The sequence below is a fragment of the Sinocyclocheilus rhinocerous genome, unplaced genomic scaffold, assembly GCF_001515625.1.
Source record: "Sinocyclocheilus rhinocerous isolate Xijiao unplaced genomic scaffold, SAMN03320098_v1.1 scaffold130, whole genome shotgun sequence".
Classification (NCBI taxonomy): Eukaryota; Metazoa; Chordata; class Actinopteri; order Cypriniformes; family Cyprinidae; genus Sinocyclocheilus; species Sinocyclocheilus rhinocerous.
Genome location: NW_015623500.1, coordinates 193,373 through 213,192, shown reverse-complemented (window position 1 = coordinate 213,192; position 19,820 = coordinate 193,373). Strand labels below are relative to the sequence as shown.

At 36.7% G+C, this 19,820-nt stretch overlaps 2 protein-coding genes across 6 annotated transcripts in view; both read left to right on the top strand.

Moving 5' to 3' along the window:
• Window positions 1–745: 745 nt before the first annotated feature.
• Window positions 746–7,679, top strand: siae (sialic acid acetylesterase). 2 transcript variants are annotated; one of them, XM_016508610.1, is made up of 10 exons: window positions 746–829; window positions 3,908–4,066; window positions 4,281–4,441; window positions 4,539–4,677; window positions 4,877–5,051; window positions 5,816–5,940; window positions 6,029–6,162; window positions 6,274–6,428; window positions 6,528–6,714; window positions 6,876–7,679. In XM_016508610.1, exons 1-10 carry the CDS (start codon window positions 769–771, stop codon window positions 7,110–7,112), a joined length of 1,533 nt encoding a protein of 510 aa, XP_016364096.1. In that variant the 5' UTR covers window positions 746–768; the 3' UTR covers window positions 7,113–7,679. The 2 variants fall into 2 exon arrangements, with proteins under 2 accessions (XP_016364096.1, XP_016364024.1); XM_016508538.1 differs by having other exon boundaries at window positions 3,905–4,066.
• A 2,095-nt stretch (window positions 7,680–9,774) lies between these two features.
• The window catches only part of clasrp (CLK4-associating serine/arginine rich protein), a 17,717-nt gene continuing 7,671 nt past the window's right edge, over window positions 9,775–19,820 (top strand). For 2 of the 4 annotated variants that reach the window (XM_016574697.1, XM_016574909.1), the window contains exons 1-14: window positions 9,775–9,949; window positions 10,785–10,927; window positions 11,054–11,151; window positions 11,672–11,773; window positions 14,074–14,153; window positions 14,272–14,356; window positions 14,447–14,586; window positions 16,114–16,210; window positions 16,363–16,441; window positions 16,536–16,609; window positions 16,882–16,923; window positions 17,661–17,843; window positions 18,159–18,476; window positions 18,589–18,765. In XM_016574697.1, coding sequence (XP_016430183.1) covers window positions 10,829–10,927; window positions 11,054–11,151; window positions 11,672–11,773; window positions 14,074–14,153; window positions 14,272–14,356; window positions 14,447–14,586; window positions 16,114–16,210; window positions 16,363–16,441; window positions 16,536–16,609; window positions 16,882–16,923; window positions 17,661–17,843; window positions 18,159–18,476; window positions 18,589–18,765 — 1,574 coding nt within the window. In that variant the 5' untranslated portion in view covers window positions 9,775–9,949; window positions 10,785–10,828. Of the gene's footprint in view, window positions 9,950–10,784; window positions 10,928–11,053; window positions 11,152–11,671; window positions 11,774–14,073; window positions 14,154–14,271; window positions 14,357–14,446; window positions 14,587–16,113; window positions 16,211–16,362; window positions 16,442–16,535; window positions 16,610–16,881; window positions 16,924–17,660; window positions 17,844–18,158; window positions 18,477–18,588; window positions 18,766–19,820 lie in introns of those variants that run through there. The other 2 variants (XM_016574768.1, XM_016574835.1) reach the window with 2 other exon arrangements.

The window sequence follows — 19,820 nt, the reverse complement described above, 5'->3', positions numbered from 1 at the left end:
AAAGTGTTTAAATCCTGAAAATTCAAGGAAAACAATTAGTGTGTATTAATTGAACACTGCATCATGTTGCACAAATGGTTAAGTACAAATATCCCGTTGTTCATACACTGAGTTCTCGTGAGGTCTATTCATCACTATAACGCTACAGTTATGGGCAGGGTCAGCGCTAAGTGGGAGTTAGGCTGGACATTGGCCACCCAGTGTTAGTGAACAAGAACAGGGCAAGGAGTCTAATCCCTTTCTTCATTTTGGCCAGACATTGTGGCTAACACAAGACAACTGCATTTTTGGGAACACTATCTGTATTCATAGCAGCCTCTGGCTTACATTATTCACATTTTTGAGTGTCTAAACGACCGATTTAACTTCCAAGTTTTAAGTAAACATCACAGTATGGAAAGGGGCGTAACATTTCCGTCACACACTTGAGGCATTCGGCCAATCACAACGCATTGGATAGCTGGCCAATCACAGCACACCTCGCTTTTTCTGACCGATGAGCTTTGTAAAAATCGACTCGTTTCAGAAAGGTAGGGCATAGAGGAGAAACAATAATGTACAGTATGTGGGAAATAATGTGTTTTTTTAACCTTAAACCACATAAACACATTTCATTACACCAAATACACAAAATAATGTTATTTTTAGCAACATCATATGACCCCTTTAAGTGACCGGTTTGACAACTTAGTTGAATCATGAACTAAACGCTGCCTGCATTGCCTGCTTTAAGTAAATGCACTTCCTTCTTTTCAATCACTTGCAGAGATGCTGACGACGGTTACTTTCTCGCTACTTTTGAGCGCATTTGCCAGTGTTTTATCGGCAGGTAAGTCAGTACTTTTTGATAAGAGTGATTTACATGAACTAAATAAATATATATTTTTAACAACGAGGTTTTGATAAGCGTATGTGCATGTTTGCAGACGCTGTACGAATAAGTTAGTTTTTTTGAGGTCGAAAGCAATAAGGAAATAGTTAAGCATAAACGTGTCGTGCAAATTTACATCATGTGAAATTCAGACTGGCTGAAGTGCAATGCGGCGAGGCAGCATCGATGTAGTTGTGGTGGTGGTGGTGGTGGTTGTTGTTGTTCTTTTAAGCGAATGAATAAGCTGAGAACCGATGCATGAGCTTATTATAAGCATTTGGAATGATCCAGTGATTTGACTGAAAGCAGAACATTACTTACATTAATTGCCAGATAGAAGAAAAGCCAAAAAATAAAATGTCTTGGTTTTATAAGTGTTAGCAAAACGCGTAATATGTGCTGACATAGGACTTTATGGAACGTGTTTACAGCATGTCACGCGGGGTTGTTATGGATCACGTGTTGACGTATTAGCGTCTTGACATAAAGACATGAACATAAATAGCACTCATAAAATAACAAGGATGTTAATGTGTGATTACTCGACTAGCAAACTGCCTGTGGCATTATCTAATTTCTATCAACCAGCACTCAAGGCCTGGAAGTTTTGTTTTGTGCATAACTTTTCTCCACATAAAGCAATCTTGTGGAATAATGTTTAGATTACAGTTAACCGGAAATATCTTTATTTACAGAGTTGGATGGATAAAGGAATTTATTTTTTATCTGACCTTTTTGACCAGTCAGCTGAGTTGCTTTCTTATGAAAATTTTATGAATAAATGGGCATTTCCTATTAAATATAGAGAATATGATTCTGTGTTAAACGCCATTCCCACAGGTTTATTGATGTTAATGAGAAGCCATATGTTGTCCCTTAACATTTGTAGAATTGAACCCGTTCTTAATTTAAATGGGGTGGACATTAACAGTAAAAAATGCACAAATACATTTATTAGAAATCTATTTTATGAAAAAAGATCTATTAAGCCTAGAGGGAAATTTTTCTGGAACATTTGTTTTCCAGAGATTATTTGGAAAAAAGCTTGGCTTCTTCCCTTTCGGTTTTGTATATCTAACAAACTTCGGGAAATACATCTGAAAGTACTTCATAATATTTATGTTAGTAACTATACTTTATCAAAATGTATGGATATTGATGAAAAATGTTCATTTTGTTCAGATCAGCCAGAAAGAATTCTACATCTTTTTTTTGAATGTTACCATTCCAAAAAATTCTGGGAAGATTTATCTATATATATTCAACAGAAATCTGGTTATAATTGTGAATTAACATCCAAAGATGTTATCTTATATTTTGAATCAAAAAATGCATCTGTCAATTTTATGATGAATCTAATGATTTTATTTGGTAAATTTCATATTCATAAAAGTAAAAGAAATAGTTCTAGACCCTGTTTGAAGGTCTTTATGACTGATTTTCATTTGTATGTTGAGTCTCTCCAATGTATTGATGATAAAAAATGTAGAGATACAATTTTATTCGCTAAAGAGTTGAAGTTACTTGAAAATTGAATGGGTATATGCTGTCTTTTTTTTTTTCTTTAAGTATTATTATTGATTTTTATTTTTATTTTCTATGTAATGTAAACCCCTTCCTTTAATTGTTTCCAAATGGGTTATGTGAACAATGTCATGTTGAAGAAACAATACCTCATGTATTTCTTGAATGTAGCAATTATGATTAATTTTAAGATTTTAATAAAATGGGCAAGTGAAATAAATTGTAAAGTATTTGATTTTATAAGTGAGACGGGGTTGTTAAATAGAATTTAAAACTCTGTTCCACACTCTGGAGCAGAAGGTCGCGGTAATGCACCTATTTGCGTTGGTGCCAGCCGCTGTTAAAAACCAAGAAGAAGAAGACATGAACATTACTGGAGCAACACATTTTGGGAAAATACAAAAGTGATGTTTTGTTCATATCAAAAGGCCACGCGTCCCAATGGGACAATTTAAAAAATATTTTTATCTGTATTACAGTTATTTTGTACAATCTAAATACCTTAGAAAAATAGAGCTTAAATGGAATTTTCTTTTATATAAGAAATTATTTCGTTTACTCATGTCCACAAAAATTGTCAACTATTTTACTAACCAACCACCCCCCTGAAAAAAAAACAGTTTATCATCAAACTTTGTGACCATGTGATGTCATTTTCTTCTGTGGCATTTTGAACACGTTACGGTAAATGTCCTCTTCATTTTTCGGTATTTGATCTTAAGTGACCTATTGTCAAGGATTATTATTAATTGGCCATCAACTATGTTGGGTACATTGTTATAGTTTACAATATTTTTATAATTCAAAACGAAGAAAAAAAAATTTATGCTGTATTTCAATCAAATAAATTTGAAATGTAATAAATTCAACAACTCGCTATGATTCAATGTAGATTTTCTTGCTGCTCATTGCTAACTATATATAGATATAATATTCTCTATATTATAGATTAATGTTTCCACAATGTTTCAAGTTCAACATGCCCCTTCCATCACAACTCAGCGACTTATGTATCATCTAGAGTTCCGTGATTCTCACTTGTAAATACAATTTCACTCCGTCAGTCATGTGCTTTGAACTCGTAATTACAATATTTCTGACTCCACCTGAAAGACACATAAGTCTGCTTGGCTACATCCTAAAGGTTTCCGCCCTGTGGTCATGGCATTAGAATACAATTAAAAGTGTTTTTATCAAAATGTTGGAATATATAACTGAAATATATTGAACGGATTGGTGGATGTGAATGATGCACTCAATTCATTCCTGAAAATATGCTGAATGAAGGACGCAAAACAAAGGCTGCCTTCCAAGGATCCTTCAAATTGAGATGGCCTTCGATGGCGCTTAATAACGTGGCAGCTAAGGTCTACTGCCGGATGCATCCTTCAAACGCCTGGATTGTTTGAAATGAACTGTTTGCAGAATCAAGTCACATGAATCAGTAGGATTTCCCCATCACAAAACAATCGTATCATAAAGCTTAATCTCATTTCCTTGTATTCCCAGCAGAAGTGTTTCGGTTCTCTTCTTATTATGGGAACCACATGGTTCTGCAGAAGGCCCCAGCCAAAGCAGTCGTGTGGGGATTTGGACAGACAGGTGCCAAGGTTGTGGTGTCATTGTCAGGACCTCACAGAGTCTCTGCACACTCTACTACTGTTATCAATGGTAAGTATCAGTTACACAAATAATATTTTCCAGTGAAGTCTTAACGGAAGAGTTCATCAAACAATGTACAGTATATTCTGTTATTTACTCAGACTTTCGTCATTTCAAACCTTGTATGACTTAGGTTCTTCTGTGAAAAATTGATCATTTAGTTAATATCCACTTGAAAGAATTCAGTACAATAACAGTGCATTCTGACTTTAATGTCTCACAGGTATTTGGCGCACAACTCTCAAACCTGTGGAGGCTGGTGGTCCCTACATATTGACTGCATCTCAGAGTACAACTAATAGTTCAATCACACTCACAGATGTGCTCTTTGGAGACACCTGGTTATGTAGCGGACAAAGTAACATGGCATTCACTGTTGGTCAAGTAAGTGAATATCTCTTAACTCAAAGTCTTTGATATGCTTATTCCTCTATTTTCATGTGTGATGTAATACACATGAATGTCACTGGTTCTTCGAAAGGTGATTAATGCAACAAAGGAGTTGGCCTTGGCTTCTAAGTTCCCTGATGTGAGGATCTTCCAGGCTGCCTTGGAGCAGAGTGATGAGGAACTAATTGATCTTGCAAGAGTGGAAGTTCCTTGGTCCCAGCCAACAGCAGGTATGGAATATGGTCTGAAACACAAGCTAATGAGATATTTGTTGCATTCCTGTTTTATCTTAAGGGTGATGTCCAATCTGTTTTTGTCTCCAGAGGACAGTGAAAACCTGTTAGTAAAATGTATGCATAACATACTTTTTCCTGAAGAAATAAGCAGCTGTTCTTGTTGTTGTTGTTTTTTTTGTGTTCATTGTTCAAGAATTGCTTGGCGGAAAGAAATTCAGCCATTTCTCTGCAGTTTGCTGGCTCTTTGGTCGCTATCTCTACAAAACACTGAAGTATCCGATAGGGCTAGTACACTCAAGTTGGGGAGGCACACCTGTGGAGGCCTGGTCATCCCCAAGGGCACTTCACAAGTGTGGATTGATGAACAGGTACAATGCCAGTACTTACAATACTTTATCATGTTCTGTATTAAGATTTCTATTTCAAATACTGTAAATGCTGTTCTTTTAAACTTTCTATTCTTCAAAGAATCGCACTGGTGGATTAATGAATGCTGAAAATGTATGCCATCACAGGAATAAATGCCATTTTTAATATATTAAAATAGAAAAGATATTTTAAATTGTAATATTACACAATATTACTATTTTTACTATATGCAGCCAAATGAGCATAAGAGACTTCCTTTTTATATATATGAAAAAGGACCCTTGCAGACCATTATGCCTGTGTAAAGGTCAATAAGTATGTAAAAAATATCATATAATTTGAGCATTTTATGACTAGGCAAGGTACGATCAGATTTTAAAAATAATTTGTGATTAAAAAAACCTACCTTGGGAAATATGTTTAATAAAGATTAAGATGTGCACACTCATGTATTCAAGATGTAAAGATGCACTGCATGATGATTCAATTTAATCTGTTTCTGGAAATGGTATAACAGTTTTTTTTTTAACTATATGAAACCAAAAAGTAGTATAACAAGTAATACATAGTAGTAACAAGTAGCTAGTATGTTCCCAATAATGACATTTTTAATTTTCTTTTTCTTATACACTCTTATACATCATTGACCTACATAAGTAAAAAAAAATAATAAATAAAAAGTTGGTGCAGTGCAGTAGTTGAATTACTTCTCATTTTACATGTTTAACTTCTGTACCTGAATTTCCTGCACTATTCCCCATAGTGTTTTACCTGTAGACACTAACTTCTTGGAGAACGCCTCTGCTAAATGGGACAGTTCAGTGCTCTGGAATGCCATGATTCATCCATTACTCAACATGACCATAACAGGAGCCATATGGTACCAAGGTATTAATTCTCAGGTGAAGAATTATAGCGCTGTATATCAATTATAACATGCAAAGACTTGCTATTTTTACTTTGCTTTTTATCTCAGGTGAGGCTAATACAAACTATAACAGGGATAAATACAACTGCACTTTCCCTGTGATGATTGACGACTGGAGGATGGATTTCCATGAAGGCTCAGATGGCCAGACTCCACTAGACTTCCCATTTGGATTTGTACAGGTGCCACTGAATAGTCAGTAATGGAAGAGATATATCTTAACAATACTTTTGACAAGACCCATGTATCATCAATACTTAAACATCAAATTGTACTTCCATTTACTTTTCTAGCTAAGCACATGTCGTGAAAACGATCCACAAGATGGGTTCAGAGAAATACGCTGGCATCAGACCGCAGACTATGGCTATGCCCCTAATGAGCGCATGAAGAACACCTTTATGGCTGTTGCTATTGATGTACCTGATGATAGGTCCCCCTGGGGCAGGTGAGGAGGAGCACAAACTGTAGTTAAAGTGTTATGCAAATAGTTTAATGGAAGTGCTGATTTGCTTGTTTTTTTTTGGTGGGGGTGGGGGTATAATAGCATCCACCCGGAGGATAAACAGGATGTGGCATACAGACTTGTGCTTGGGGCAAGAGCTGTCGCCTATGGGGAGAAAAATGTATCTTTCCAAGGACCTTTCCCTACTCGTGCCATGCTCAAACAGGATTTCATTTGCATTGTGTTCAATCAGGGAATTAATGCCATTGCCGATGATGGTTTTTTTGAGGTAAGATCACCTTCACATGCGTTCATTCAATTTGAAAATTATGATGTTAAAAAAATATACATTCAAACAAAGGCCAGTTTGAAGTTTGAAGTGAGAATGCTTCTTTTGAACTGACCTTGACTAACTGATAATGTTTTCATTTTTATCTTTTTTTACCATAGATCTGCTGCTCTGAGGATAAGACGTGTGAATCAGATGACAAATGGTTGCCTGTTGTCATTGTAGAACATGGCATTAATTATGTCCATGTATCTACACCAAAATGTCCAGCTGCTGATATTACTGCAGTGCGTTATCTCTGGACAGACTGGCCTTGTAAATTTAAAGCCTGCCCTATCTACAGCTCTGATGGACTCTTACCTGCACCACCGTTCATCCTGGCCATAACAAACCAGTGACCAACAATAGTAAATGTCTCTTAATATCATATAGCAGTGATTTCAATCCTGGTCCTGGGGGCCCACTGCACATTTGGTATGCCTCTATTATCTGACACGCTCAGTTTGGTTGATAAAGCTCTCTGCTGATGAGTCAATGATCTGAATCAAGTGTGTAAGGAAGACATACAAAATATGGGTCTTTAGGACCAGGATTAAAAACCACTGCCATATAGGGTGCAAAAATAATTATATGAATGTGCAACCTGTACAAAATATTTGTTGAGAGAGATTTTGAATGTACTTCTGTAAATCATTTTGAGTGACACAATTTAAATATGTTTGTAATTTGAACTCTCTGATTGGAGAGCTGTTTTCCACCCCAATTTAATCAGTTTGCACTTTAGATGTGCCCTTTTGTGAAAGGTTACAATAAGTTTACTTTTTATGTGACATAACATTGAACATTTTGTATTTTCAGGCTTAGTTTTATTGTCTGAGGTTGAGTTTTGTCACCATACAATAAAGCAGTGTTTCCTGTAAGACATGGTCAAACAAAATATTTACGAGACACTCGCAGTAAACCAGATATGTCTTCATTCTAGGAAACACTGCCATAAAACATTTGTTTCGTTTTCAGAAAAGCACTGCTGATAGGAACCTATTATAATGGTTAATAAAAATATTATATAAAAATTAATAGGCAAATTTTCTAAATATAAAATCTATGTAAAGTACAGCATTATCTGGCGAAACAGAAATATATTTTGTGAAGCAGAGAAGATGCTTACCAAATATGGGCTCAATGACCACACATACCTACACAGACAGAGTCTGGCTGATTTGAGACTTGAGGGGTTAAAACTGAGGCAATTTCTCCTTCACTGTAATGAGTGTAGAGTTTAAAGAAAATAATGTTTAGATATCATATAACACATTCCACATTTTCCTGAATCATCTGTATTGATCATTTCTAAAATTGCTCATTTTGTTTAATGAAATTATTCTATTGGTACTAATATTAGGCTAATTTTCAAAGTTATGCTGTGAAGGTTTTACATTCACATAACATGATTTACATAATACAGTTTTATTCTCGTTGTTCAGGTATGTCCAGAACACTGCTTAAGTAACAAATTATCTTTTTCTACCAGTCCTGTCGTATTCATAGGCCTACGAAGTCTGACAAGCAGCACCAAACAGGATGGAGGACCATGCTCCCATTGAAAGCGTACTTTTTGTGTAATTTTGGTCTTTGTGGTGAATTTTTAGTCTTTGAACAGACTACATCTGGTGCGTTTAAAATGTACTGTTCTGCATGCCAAGTTAATTTTCTGTTGCATAACCGTGGGATTTGTCCCTTGGCCTTTACCAAATATATAAAAATGAAGCATATTTTTGAAATGTGCCAGTATCGCCACCTAATGGCCAGTTCATTAAACCATGTTTTTTGTTCTGCATATTTCACAGGAAAAAGGTGACGCTGGCATTAAAGCGCTCACATATCACATATATTGCTTTTCTTAAAAGTTATTCGTTTTGCAGCACTGCAATAGTTATTTTGCTTTTTATATATATATATAAAAACACTGTACCAGTCGACATGATGTTATGTTCTGTAATTGCATTGACAAGCAGTGGCAAGTGAAACCTTTAGCTAATAGGTAAAATCTAAGACAAATCTCATATTATGCAGCACAACACATACATTTATGAGTGCATCTTTAATACATTTTGCTCTCTTTTTTACCCCTGCCCATTCAGTCATTGTGCCATATTTTATGAGGTACAGTGGTAGGCCTAACACTTTATATAGGCTAATAAAGTTCCATTTGTTAACATTAGTTAACTACATGAACTAACAATGAAAAATACTTCTTTCCAATATTTGCTAATACATCATTAAAATTAACTTGCATCTATTCATGTTATTGAATGGACCTGAGTTAAGAATGAGATATTAACAATGAGAATCAGACAATGAGACTAACAATAAACAGCTGTATTTTTATTAACTAATGTTAAAAAGATTAAAATAGCTACTGTAACAATGTATTGCTCATTATTGTTAGTTAATGCGTTAAATATACGTATGGAACCTTATTGTAAAGTGTTTAGCTACCTGTACAGTGCAAATATCTTATCTAATATGCTGCTCACAACTTCACAAAGAGCCACAAGCACTTTTTTTACTACCGAAACTCTATGATAACCACCAGATTGATCACAGTTACTAAAGTGAATATAAGTGATATATATAGTAGCTAACCAATTTATTATATCCATATATATTATTTGCACTTTTCAAATATCTCAAAACAGCCTAAAACACCTATAAAGTACTTACATTTACACTATAATGTTTATGAGCCAGAGTGCGCTCCCTCTGGGAGAATTTATGTTCTCAAATACAATGTAAGTCTACTAGCCAAAATTATTATTTTTTTAAATATGGAAAAGAAAGGTTAAATCTCATTAAGGCAGTAAGAAACATGGCTGTTGAATCATTTAATTTGTCAAGCCTTTTGAAAGAGCATGCAGAACAAGGTAAAATATATGGTGCTATTGTTAAATACATTAAAGACATAGGATTAATCAGGAGAATTTAGGAAATGTTTTGGGTGTTTTTTTAATTTTTTTATTTAAAGTGGTTTGCCATCCGCCATAAAACGTTATTAGAAGAAGAAGAAGAAGTCTACCAGTCCCTCTAGTGGTTTCCTCAGCTCAATGATCTGAGAGCGCGTGCGCTGGGACTGGGAGGCGTGTGTATGTAAACTAGCGGCCTTTTCCACTTGGTGACCGACGTTTGTGTTTTCTATGAAGAAAAATCACACTATACATATTGTAAACATCAACAGGTAATTCATTTAATTCTGGAAGTCGCAAAGGATGTATGGTGACGGTCATATCGCTTCATTGTCAGTTGTTTGTTAACGTTGGATGTAAAATATAGCCAGCTAGCACGCTAGCGTTAGCGGCTCCGCCAGCGTTTAATAACATAATATATAATCTGACGTGAGCTGTAAATCTTAATGCTGCATTAAAGTTGCACGACCTGAGTAGTTTATAGTCCTTGATGTGCGTTCAAAATAACATTAGGAATAATTTTCAGAATTGACATGTATGTGAAGTTAGCCTGAGAGGCTTTAGCCACTTGGCTATCAACGTTACTTTTTCTTTCTTCATTTTGTTACTGTGTAGTTAAATATGTGTTATTATGCACGTACAATGTAAAGGTCAAGCGTTTCAACCATTATTATACAGTTTTGATGCTGTTTATGTAGCAAACGCAATCCTCTTTTACTTAGGAGCTGGCCGTGTCAGACTTTTTTTAATCAAGGTTAGTTAATCTGTAACCTATAAACAACTTTTCCTGTGAGTGTTTGGACACTTGGTGTTCAGTTAATACAGTTTACTAGTTTCGTTAACAATATGATAATTGTATTGTACATTGATTGACACATGACACAAGTGCCATGTTTTTAATGTATAGTTGCTGCATTTCATTACGTGCAGTGGGGAAATCTACAGTATAAACTGTTTTAGCATAATGTATTTGGCATGTGTTTTCCCATGGTGAAATATACTTTTCTGTAAGTGTAAAGATGAATTCACATTCAGAATGGCACTATATGTGGCAGCAAGTGTGTTAGTTGGTTAGGTTGGTTGATTTGTACCCTCTGTGTCCCATAGCAGCAGCCCTGCCCCGACGCGCCCCAACCGCAAGCGGAGCCGTCATGTGGCAGGAGGCCCGCAAACATGAGCGCAAACTGCGCGGGATGATGGTGGACTACAAGCGGCGTGGGGAGAGACGCAGAGAGTTCTATGAGAAAATCGTAAGTTGACAAATGAAAGTCTGTGACCTTGACTGCACTTTCATTCTTTGTTTTTTGAGCACAGCTTAATCTTGGTCCTGGACAGAAGTTTTAAATGAACAATCACACTTCTCTCATTCTGTGTAGAAAAAGGATCCAGCCCAGTTCCTGCAGGTTCATGGACGGGCATACAAAATTCACCTGGATTCAGCAGTAGCCCTGGCGGCTGAGAGTCCCCTCAACATGTATGTAACTAGCATATGGATCAGTGATTTGGGAAGAAAACTAATTGTGATTTTTCTGGAGAGAAAAAAATGGTTCTCTAATAATAATAATTATTATTGCCACTAAATAAAACTATAAAAAGTTAGTAAATAAATCAAAAGAAATATCAAATTTCATTGTAAAATAAAAATAAATCAAGTGTTTAGGAAAAGTAACAACATAAAAAATGTATTTTATGTTACAACTGGAAAATTACAGTACTGATATTATTGGCAATGTTAATTACATCATTTTCAAACGTTGCATCATCAAATGTATATTTGTGGATGGAAAGTAAAAGCTTCACTCTGAAACATACAGCACATATAATTATTTAATAACATCACAGCCTTTGCAATCTGAGAAATGCACAAAGCCATTAATCGCAATTTTGGTTTTATTTCAATTAATCATGCTGCCTTATTTCTCACACCAACATAACAGCCCATATAAAGGTTTTTATTTGGAAATCTGTCACAACTTCATCATTTGTTCTAACAGGATGCCTTGGCAAGGAGATACCAGCTACATGATTGATAGGTTTGATGTCAGGGCACACCTGGACTACATCCCCACCTATACACCACCTCTCCTCAACGCTACGTGAGTTGTCTGATCTTAATGCATCTGTCATGTAGCAAAATATAAAATAGATTGCCTTGATTATGCAAAGAAATAGGTAGGATGCTGTCAAAAACGGTGGCATAGTGTGGTTTAATTTCCCGTCTGGTTTTAAGTAGGCATGGGCCGGTATGAGATTTTGACTGTATGATAACCTTAAGCAAAAATATCACGGTTTCACGGTATCACGGTATTGTCGTTACAGCTCTAATATGTGTTATTTTTAAATGACTGGGGGGAAAAAAACAAAAATTTTCCACTGAACACAATATATTTTATATACACAGAATACTATGAACAGTATAATTTGTTTATTTTTTCTTTGATTTGTTTCCTAAAAAGGAAAAACTGACATCTTTATTTTACCTAAATCTGTAATTACAGTTATTTAATTGTAGTTATATAATTCATATACATATCATTTATATAATTTCATATCATTTAGTTATATAATTTCATATACTTAATTTGCTTTAATAATAACCCAATTTGAAGCAAAAACAGAATGTTCTGACTAGCTTTGTGAAATTATACTACATGCCTGAATGAGACGCATATTCATTCTCTGACAGCAGGAGGCGCTCATGGAACACCAGGTACAGTGTTTCCTTGCTTACTGCTGCAAACAAAGCGAGAAGGGTCTGGCTGCAGACATGCACTTGCATTTTCAGACTTCTCCAAATTTTCATTGGCGTGTTGCCAATGTCTGCATTGGCAACAATCACGATTCATGTGGGTTGCAAGTAGCTGAGAGTGCAAGTGGCGATTGCAAGTGACTTCGTGATTTAGTTTATTTTTTTCTTGTCTTCACCACCTGGCTACTTGTGTAAAATGTTGAGAGATTCAATAAAAAAAATAATTAATCAATTAAATAAAATTAAAAAAGACTGCAAGTTACGTCACTTGCGGAAGTGCAGGTGTCTGAGGGTGCAAGTCTGAAAATGCAAGTGCATGTCTGCAGCCAGACCCTATTGAACAAAGCAGCGCTGCTCTGAAACACTGCAGAACTATACAGAGACGAGATGAAAAGAAAATACCACGTAAATTTTTCTGAAGACAGTCAGTTCTCCTCAGAAACACATTCATATAAACCCCCAAATCAATATTGAGGATTTTCTTCCAATAGTTTGTGCATCATGAACAGTGAGTGATCTGCCTGCTACAGTATCTCTGGCCTGTGTTAACGGGCGTTTACAGACTTCATATTTTCACATAAATGACATGTTGGAAAACGATTGCATTGCAACGCAGTTTGTGCAAGTCCAGAACAGAGACGAGTTGCAATAAGAAAAAAACGGCCGGTTGCCGATCGCGTAAGTTCCAGGGGAAGCCATCCTACACACACGTGAGTCGTGACTGACTGCTCGCTCGCACCATCAGGAGGAGGAGGGTTGTGTTACTCTCTACACTGCACTCAACCTCAGGGATTCCTACACTTTCAGTCTTTGAAGAGACATGAAAAACAGCGCATACCGCAGGAACGGTATAACGGAAAATATTAGTGGTTTTGAAACCGTGAAATTTTCAAATCGCGATATACCTTGAAACCGGTAATCGGCCCATGCCTAGTTTTAAGTTTAACCCTCTGTTATTTCACACTTAGGGGACAATAAACTTTTTTTTAAATAACTAAATATTCTATATATTGTCCAATAATATTTATTTTCTAATATTTTCTGTTTTAAGGGAACTTCAGGCTAGACAATATTCATTTCTAAATTATGCACCATTTATTTCTATTAAAATAAATATTAAAAATATTTTTAAAAATTCACATTTTCAATTAATACATCATTAAAGTTATATCGGAGCCAATGCATTTAAAATCCAATGAATGGAAGGCAGATTGGCACCATTGGGTAGGAGAATTAAAGAAAATCATATTTAATACTATAGATATAGGGATGTATGTTCTCTAAATGCTTATAAGGGTATATGCAGTCATAACATACTTTTAGTAGGTTTAGAATTTGAATATATATTTAGACATAATCGATGACTACTTCATTGAGGAAAAAAATTGCTCTGTATTTTTTTGGATTTCCCATTCATATACTATGGTGGTGGTTATTTGTGATAAATTATTATTTTGTGTTCATATAGCAAGTGCCACTAAAGTCACCAACTTTTGTACTATTCTGATGAAATAATAAAATTCAATTCAAAACAATAATGTGCAGTTAAAAATGACCCACCGGGGTTTAAAGAAGTTTTCATAAAATTATGCTGAAGTGGTTTCTGGTTTGTGTCATTTTTGATTAAGTTCACTGTTTCTGTCACAGCACCCCAGAGCAGGAATCAGAAGAGAGGAAGTGCAGTTATGAGCGCTATAGAGGTCTGGTGCAGAATGACTTTGCGAACAGTGAGTTGTTGTTTTTTGTTTTTATTATTACTGTTTTTTTTACAATTCAATTTTGACCCTTATAATGTTATTGATGAATTTGGATGAATCCACAAAAAAGATTATTTTCATGTTGTAGTCTCTGAAGAGCAGTGTTTGTACCAGATCTATGTGGAAGAACTCTACGGTGGCCTACAGAAACCAAATGAGGATGAAAAGAAAAAGTATGAACTTGTGTATCAGTACTTAAAACATATGTGGCTAAAAGTACATTCTGTTAGAAGGATCGCATCATCATTTTTTTTTACTATTAGACTCGCTGAGAAGAAAGCTCAGATTGGTTATACATATGAAGATAGCACTGTGACCGAACCAGATGAACAGATGGAGAAGGGAAATGAGGATGACTCCGAAAACAGCGAGTCTGAGGAAGACGAAGTCATCCCTGACATTGGTGCGTTTCTTCAAACTCTGAACAATTCCTGTTAGGATAATTCATTTTTATAATGTAAAAACACTTTAGAAATGTGATTTACTTGAATATAGAAGGTAATAGGGGTGCTCCGATCAGGGTTTTTGAGGCCGATCACAGAAAGCAGTATCTGCCGATACCGATCTTTTTAAAGCCTTCTTTTTATCATTTATAACTGTTTATAGTGATACTCCAATCAGGATTTTTAGACATTTATTCAGGGCCTGAATTTCATTTTTGAAAATGGGGGGAATTCCCCTCTTAGGTGACTCTGTGAGAGGGGAAGCAGCACGGACTGTGCTTTCACACAAGAGTCCGCTACTGATCCGTGGCTGTTTACCACAAACACAACATTTAAACACAATAAATATAAGCAACACATTATTCAATGCTTTTTACTTTTGCATTTACTTCTAGATTTATATATTAATTTGCTCAAGCAAGTGGCAAAATATTTAAACTACTTTATGTTATCACAAACTTACCATTGACAGAAGTAGTCAGCTCTACTGCCTTTCCTTTTGCGTTTAAATCTTTATTACAAGCAATCCTGCGGTTCATAAAGAACTTTGTTTTCCTACCTCCACGAGTGCCATCTGTTATTGCCTTGTTTATCTAAAAGTGCTCTTTCCCTTTAAACCTAGCCAAAAAGCCATATGTGTTGACTGTGAAACACAGTAGACTTTAATAATATGCATTTATGGTGTAATTACTACATTTTCGTGTCAATACATGTTCATATTTACTGCAAACAATGCACTGTTACTTTAATCAGGTTGCAGCAATAGACTCGGTCTGGAAACGATCTCTGCACTGCTGTAGACGCACCGCTCCTGGAACGCACTGCCAGACACCAACCGTGTGCAGTGTGCTCGCTTTATTAATCCGTTAACATGAGCGCAGAAAAAATACGCACCACATACGCACTGCAAACGGAGGAATGTGAACCTGACATTATGTGTGTGCGCTGCGAGTGTGCATGAGCGCACAGTCTCCAGAAGTGCGCGCGAGCGCTTAATGGTTAAACACTGGCAAGAATTAAAATGTAATGCAATTTATAAACTTTAGTGACGCTTGTGACACTGCCTCAATAGTGCAAGTGACAATTCCTGTGTCAACTGTGCAGCGTGCAGCTCGCTTATAGACAGACGCGATGTGATTTGAAGCCATTTACGTATTTTGAGAGAAAAAGAGAGCACGCGCGGTGATTCACTCACGCTGTTTGTGAAATTACGTCTCACACAAGGTTTTCAAATTACTTTATTAGTGATTTAATGAATTAATATGAAGGTGAGTGCATTATAATTATTTCACCCGCGCCAGACAGAGACTGAGATGGTGCCGCTGCATGTCGTGCCAAACCTTGCACGGCAGCGTCATCAGCTTGAGATCGGCCTTTTTAGAGACCGCCGATCAAACATCCCAAAGCGATTATCGGCCGATCAATCGGAGCACCCCTAGAAGGTAACACCCTTACAATGTGTGTGTGAATGCTTTCCCAATTTGTAGATGTTGAGGTGGATGTAGATGAACTGAATCCAGAGCAGGTGACGGAGATTAACAAGATGGCCACCACTTACGGCATGGCAGATGGGGACTTTGTATGGTTCGTTCGCTCATTCTTTAACTAAAATTCACCGCTTGAGTGTATTTGGACAAGATCTAAATGAATGCACTGTAATGATCTTGTACTTTTTCTACAAACGTGATATTTAAAATAGTTAAAAGTAGTTAAAATCCAGTCTGTCTTTGTGGCAGGATGTTGAGGAAGGACAAGGAGGAAGTGGAGGCCATTAAACATGCAAAAGCACTGGAGGCAGAGAAGGCCATGTACTCTGTATGGGCAGAATCTTATTAACGTCCTCCCTCCCATTTAAGATGTTTGTGTTTGATTATTAGTATTTGTAATAATAATGTTCTGTTTCCATCAGGGCCGGCGGTCTCGCAGACAGCGAAGAGAGTTTAGAGAGAAGTATATGAAAGGCAGGCAGATCAGCCCACCCAGGTAACAGCCCATACAATATCAGCTACAAATTTCCCAAGATAAGCAATGATGTTTTTTCTACTCAATAATAAAAGTCTAACTTAGTGTCTTATAGTGTTACTTATATTTAGTCTCTTTTTTTGGTTCCGCTGACCACTACCCAATTAACTGACATTTAAAATGTAGTGTATGTATATGTTATAATGTGCACCAGTTACACATGTAGCTGATTATTTTGATTGAAAATTGGTTAACTGATTTGAATTCAATATGTATGTACATTTCAAAAACAGCTATGCCAGAAGAGACAGTCCTACATATGACCCCTACAAACGGTAAGTGTTCATGGAATGATACTTTGCACATTCATTTTGAATTATGTATACATAATGTAATATTAAGCACCAAAATCACTGAAATTTAGGTTGCCCCAATATTGCATTTCTGACCAATACCTTTAAACTAATTTTCATGTTGCTGATAACCAATAAATAGACTATTAAAAAGTCAATAGTATTTTGTCTAAATAAATTGAAAATCTAAAGTTTCAAAGAATATATTTAACTGTTTTATAATGATTAGTTTTGAGTGTTAGAGGATGGCAAAGGTAATCTAAATGTCAAAATAGGGTCAATGAACAGGCACAATACAGTATGACCAAAAATGATAAAATGAAAAACAAAAACTGATTTTAACTGATTACAACTGCATACACTACCTTTCAAAGGTTTGGGATCAGTGAGGTTTTTTTTTTTATCATAAATTGATCAAAAGTGACAGTAAATGATATTTATAATGTTACTAAAGATCTCTATTTCAAAGAAATTCAGTTTTTTTTCTATTCATCCTAAAAATGGTTCAAATGAAATGAAAATATTAAGCAGAAACTGTTTTCAACATTAATACTAATAAGAAATGTTTGAAGCACAAAATCAGAATATTAGAATGATTTCTGAAGGATTATGTGACAATAAAGATTGGAGTAATGGCCCCAAACTTTTGAAAAGTAGTGTACATCATGTATTAATAGGAATGTTTCTTACTACCGTTTTCCTTCTTTTTTTTGTCTCAGGCCAGAGTCAGACTCAAGTTCAGAGTCACGGTCTCGTTCTCGAACCCCAGGCAATGATAAGATCACTTTCATCACCAGCTTCGGGGGCAGTGATGATGAGGGAGCCTCAGCTGCACAAGCCCCACCTGCAGCGGCGTCAAGCCACACCTCCACCAACACCGCAGGTCATAGCAGGGGCTCCCGGTCGGTAACTTCCCCTTTCTACATTATGGCTCCTTAGTGGCTTTTTTCTTCATTTATTCATAAGCGTGTTCAACTGTGTTAGCATGTAGCCAGAGAACTGCCACAGGTTGAGCTTAAATGATTGATGATATTTTGAAATAGTTGAGAGACCAACCAAACCATTGTCTGAGTTGCCCATTTAGCCTGTTGATTATTGTTTGTGGCATATTCAGTGTTAAAAACGGTATGGGATAATTAACTGAAAGCTCTTTGGCTTGTCTTGTGATTTAATAAAAGTTGCTTTTAATAACATGGCACATTGTGTTTTTCTTTTAGCCGAAGACGGTCTTCCTCCAGCCACTCATCCTTTTCCTCCCGCTCCTCTTCGCATCGGTCCTCACACTCATCCTCACGCTCCCGCCGGAGTCGTCGTTCTCGTGGGGGCAGGGAACGGGACAGCCGTTACTCCAGGTCTCGATCTTGCTCTCGCCGGCGGTCTGACTCCCGTTCACGGCAACGCAGTGGTGGAGTTGTTTCGAGGAGACGATACGACAGGACTAGGTCTCGTTCCACAGATCGGGGTAGAGACAGAAACCGTGAAAGAGACAGAGACCGGGACAGGGGGAGGCGGTACACAGGCCGCAGACGAACCAGGCAAGAGATCTTGCTAAAGATATTAAAACCCTTGTAGATGCTTTGATTTTTAAAAGGAAAAAAAAGGGTTTTCTTTAGTGAAGTTGATCGGAAGAACCACTCTCTCCCTCAGGTCTCGCTCACGTTCTCATTCGGGTGATCGTTACCAGCGTCGGAGTCGCAGCTCAGCATACAGGAGGGGCGGGAGCGTCAGTCAAAGCCCCTCCCACTCACCTGCTGCAAGCCGCAGCCTTTCCCCCTCTTCCCATTCTGCTCCACCTGCATCTGCTTCTGCAGACAAACTGAGAAAGTAAGTTGCAACACACCTATAAGTGCTAAAGATTCACTTTACCACCTTGATATCAAAAAGTCAAAGATGCGATTTTCCGACCTGAGAAATGTGACCCATGTAAACTCCATGAATTTGAGAAAAAGAATTTCATGCTTTTTCAAATACATTTTATTTTAATAAAATGTATTTGAAATTTAAATAAATTCATTGTTGTTGTTCTGCCGGCACACCAAAAATCATCCCCGCCACAGCTGCAGCTTCTCACTGACAACGGCGCTCGCATCATTCACAGTCGGGTTATTAGCAAAGAACACGGAGCAGAACTTGAATTTCGGCACGGGATTGCGGCTATTAATAACAATTCTACTCATTCCCGCATGTTCCGTGCTTATAACGCGATGACGGAACGTATCATTTGCATGTGCTTTTGAGTCTTGAGAACTCACTCGCGCGCTCATTTTCTGTGCGCCCACAGATCGCGATAAGGAGAGAAATTGCGTTTTTGAACAAATCTAGTGAATCAGTGATTCATGATTACCCATTCATAAAGACAGTCACTTGCTTCATTCCTGAATGAATCAGCCATTCGAACGAATCAATTGAATGAATAAGGCTAATTTTTGATCAGAATTTTTGATTATTGATCAGAAGGTGCTCCTACATTTTTTTTAATTAGGCAGACAAGCGCTCCTAAAAAGAAAAGTAAGCGTAGAGCCATGTGTAACAGTATATTAGATCTGTGCATGAGGTCTTAAGGCTGATTTATACTTCTGTGTCGGACCTACACCGTAGCTTACGCATAGACGCACACCCATACGTCGTAGCCTGACATGCACCTCTCCAAAAATCTAACAGCGCGTCAATTCTACGCGGACTGCAAGCGCTGTGATTGGTCTGCAAGAACCCCTCCCTCCATATGTACTTGAGTTTTGTGTGTGTTTATGTGCACTTTAATATATTTTAATGTTACACCTTCTTATATAAAATAAAACAAAGCAAAGAACAAGTGTCTTATCGTTTATTATACTAGCATAAGTAGTTGTCCGTGACAAACAGTGTTGATTTGCCGTGAT

Bases quoted from the DNA above. Each gene is read 5' to 3' on its own strand.
- siae (XM_016508538.1), top strand. From the start codon at position 769: ATGCTGACGACGGTTACTTTCTCGCTACTTTTGAGCGCATTTGCCAGT. The intron at 6,163-6,273 runs GTGCCACTGAAT...TTACTTTTCTAG, and splicing joins TCCCATTTGGATTTGTACAG to CTAAGCACATGTCGTGAAAA. The intron at 6,429-6,527 runs GTGAGGAGGAGC...GGGGTATAATAG, and splicing joins GATAGGTCCCCCTGGGGCAG to CATCCACCCGGAGGATAAAC.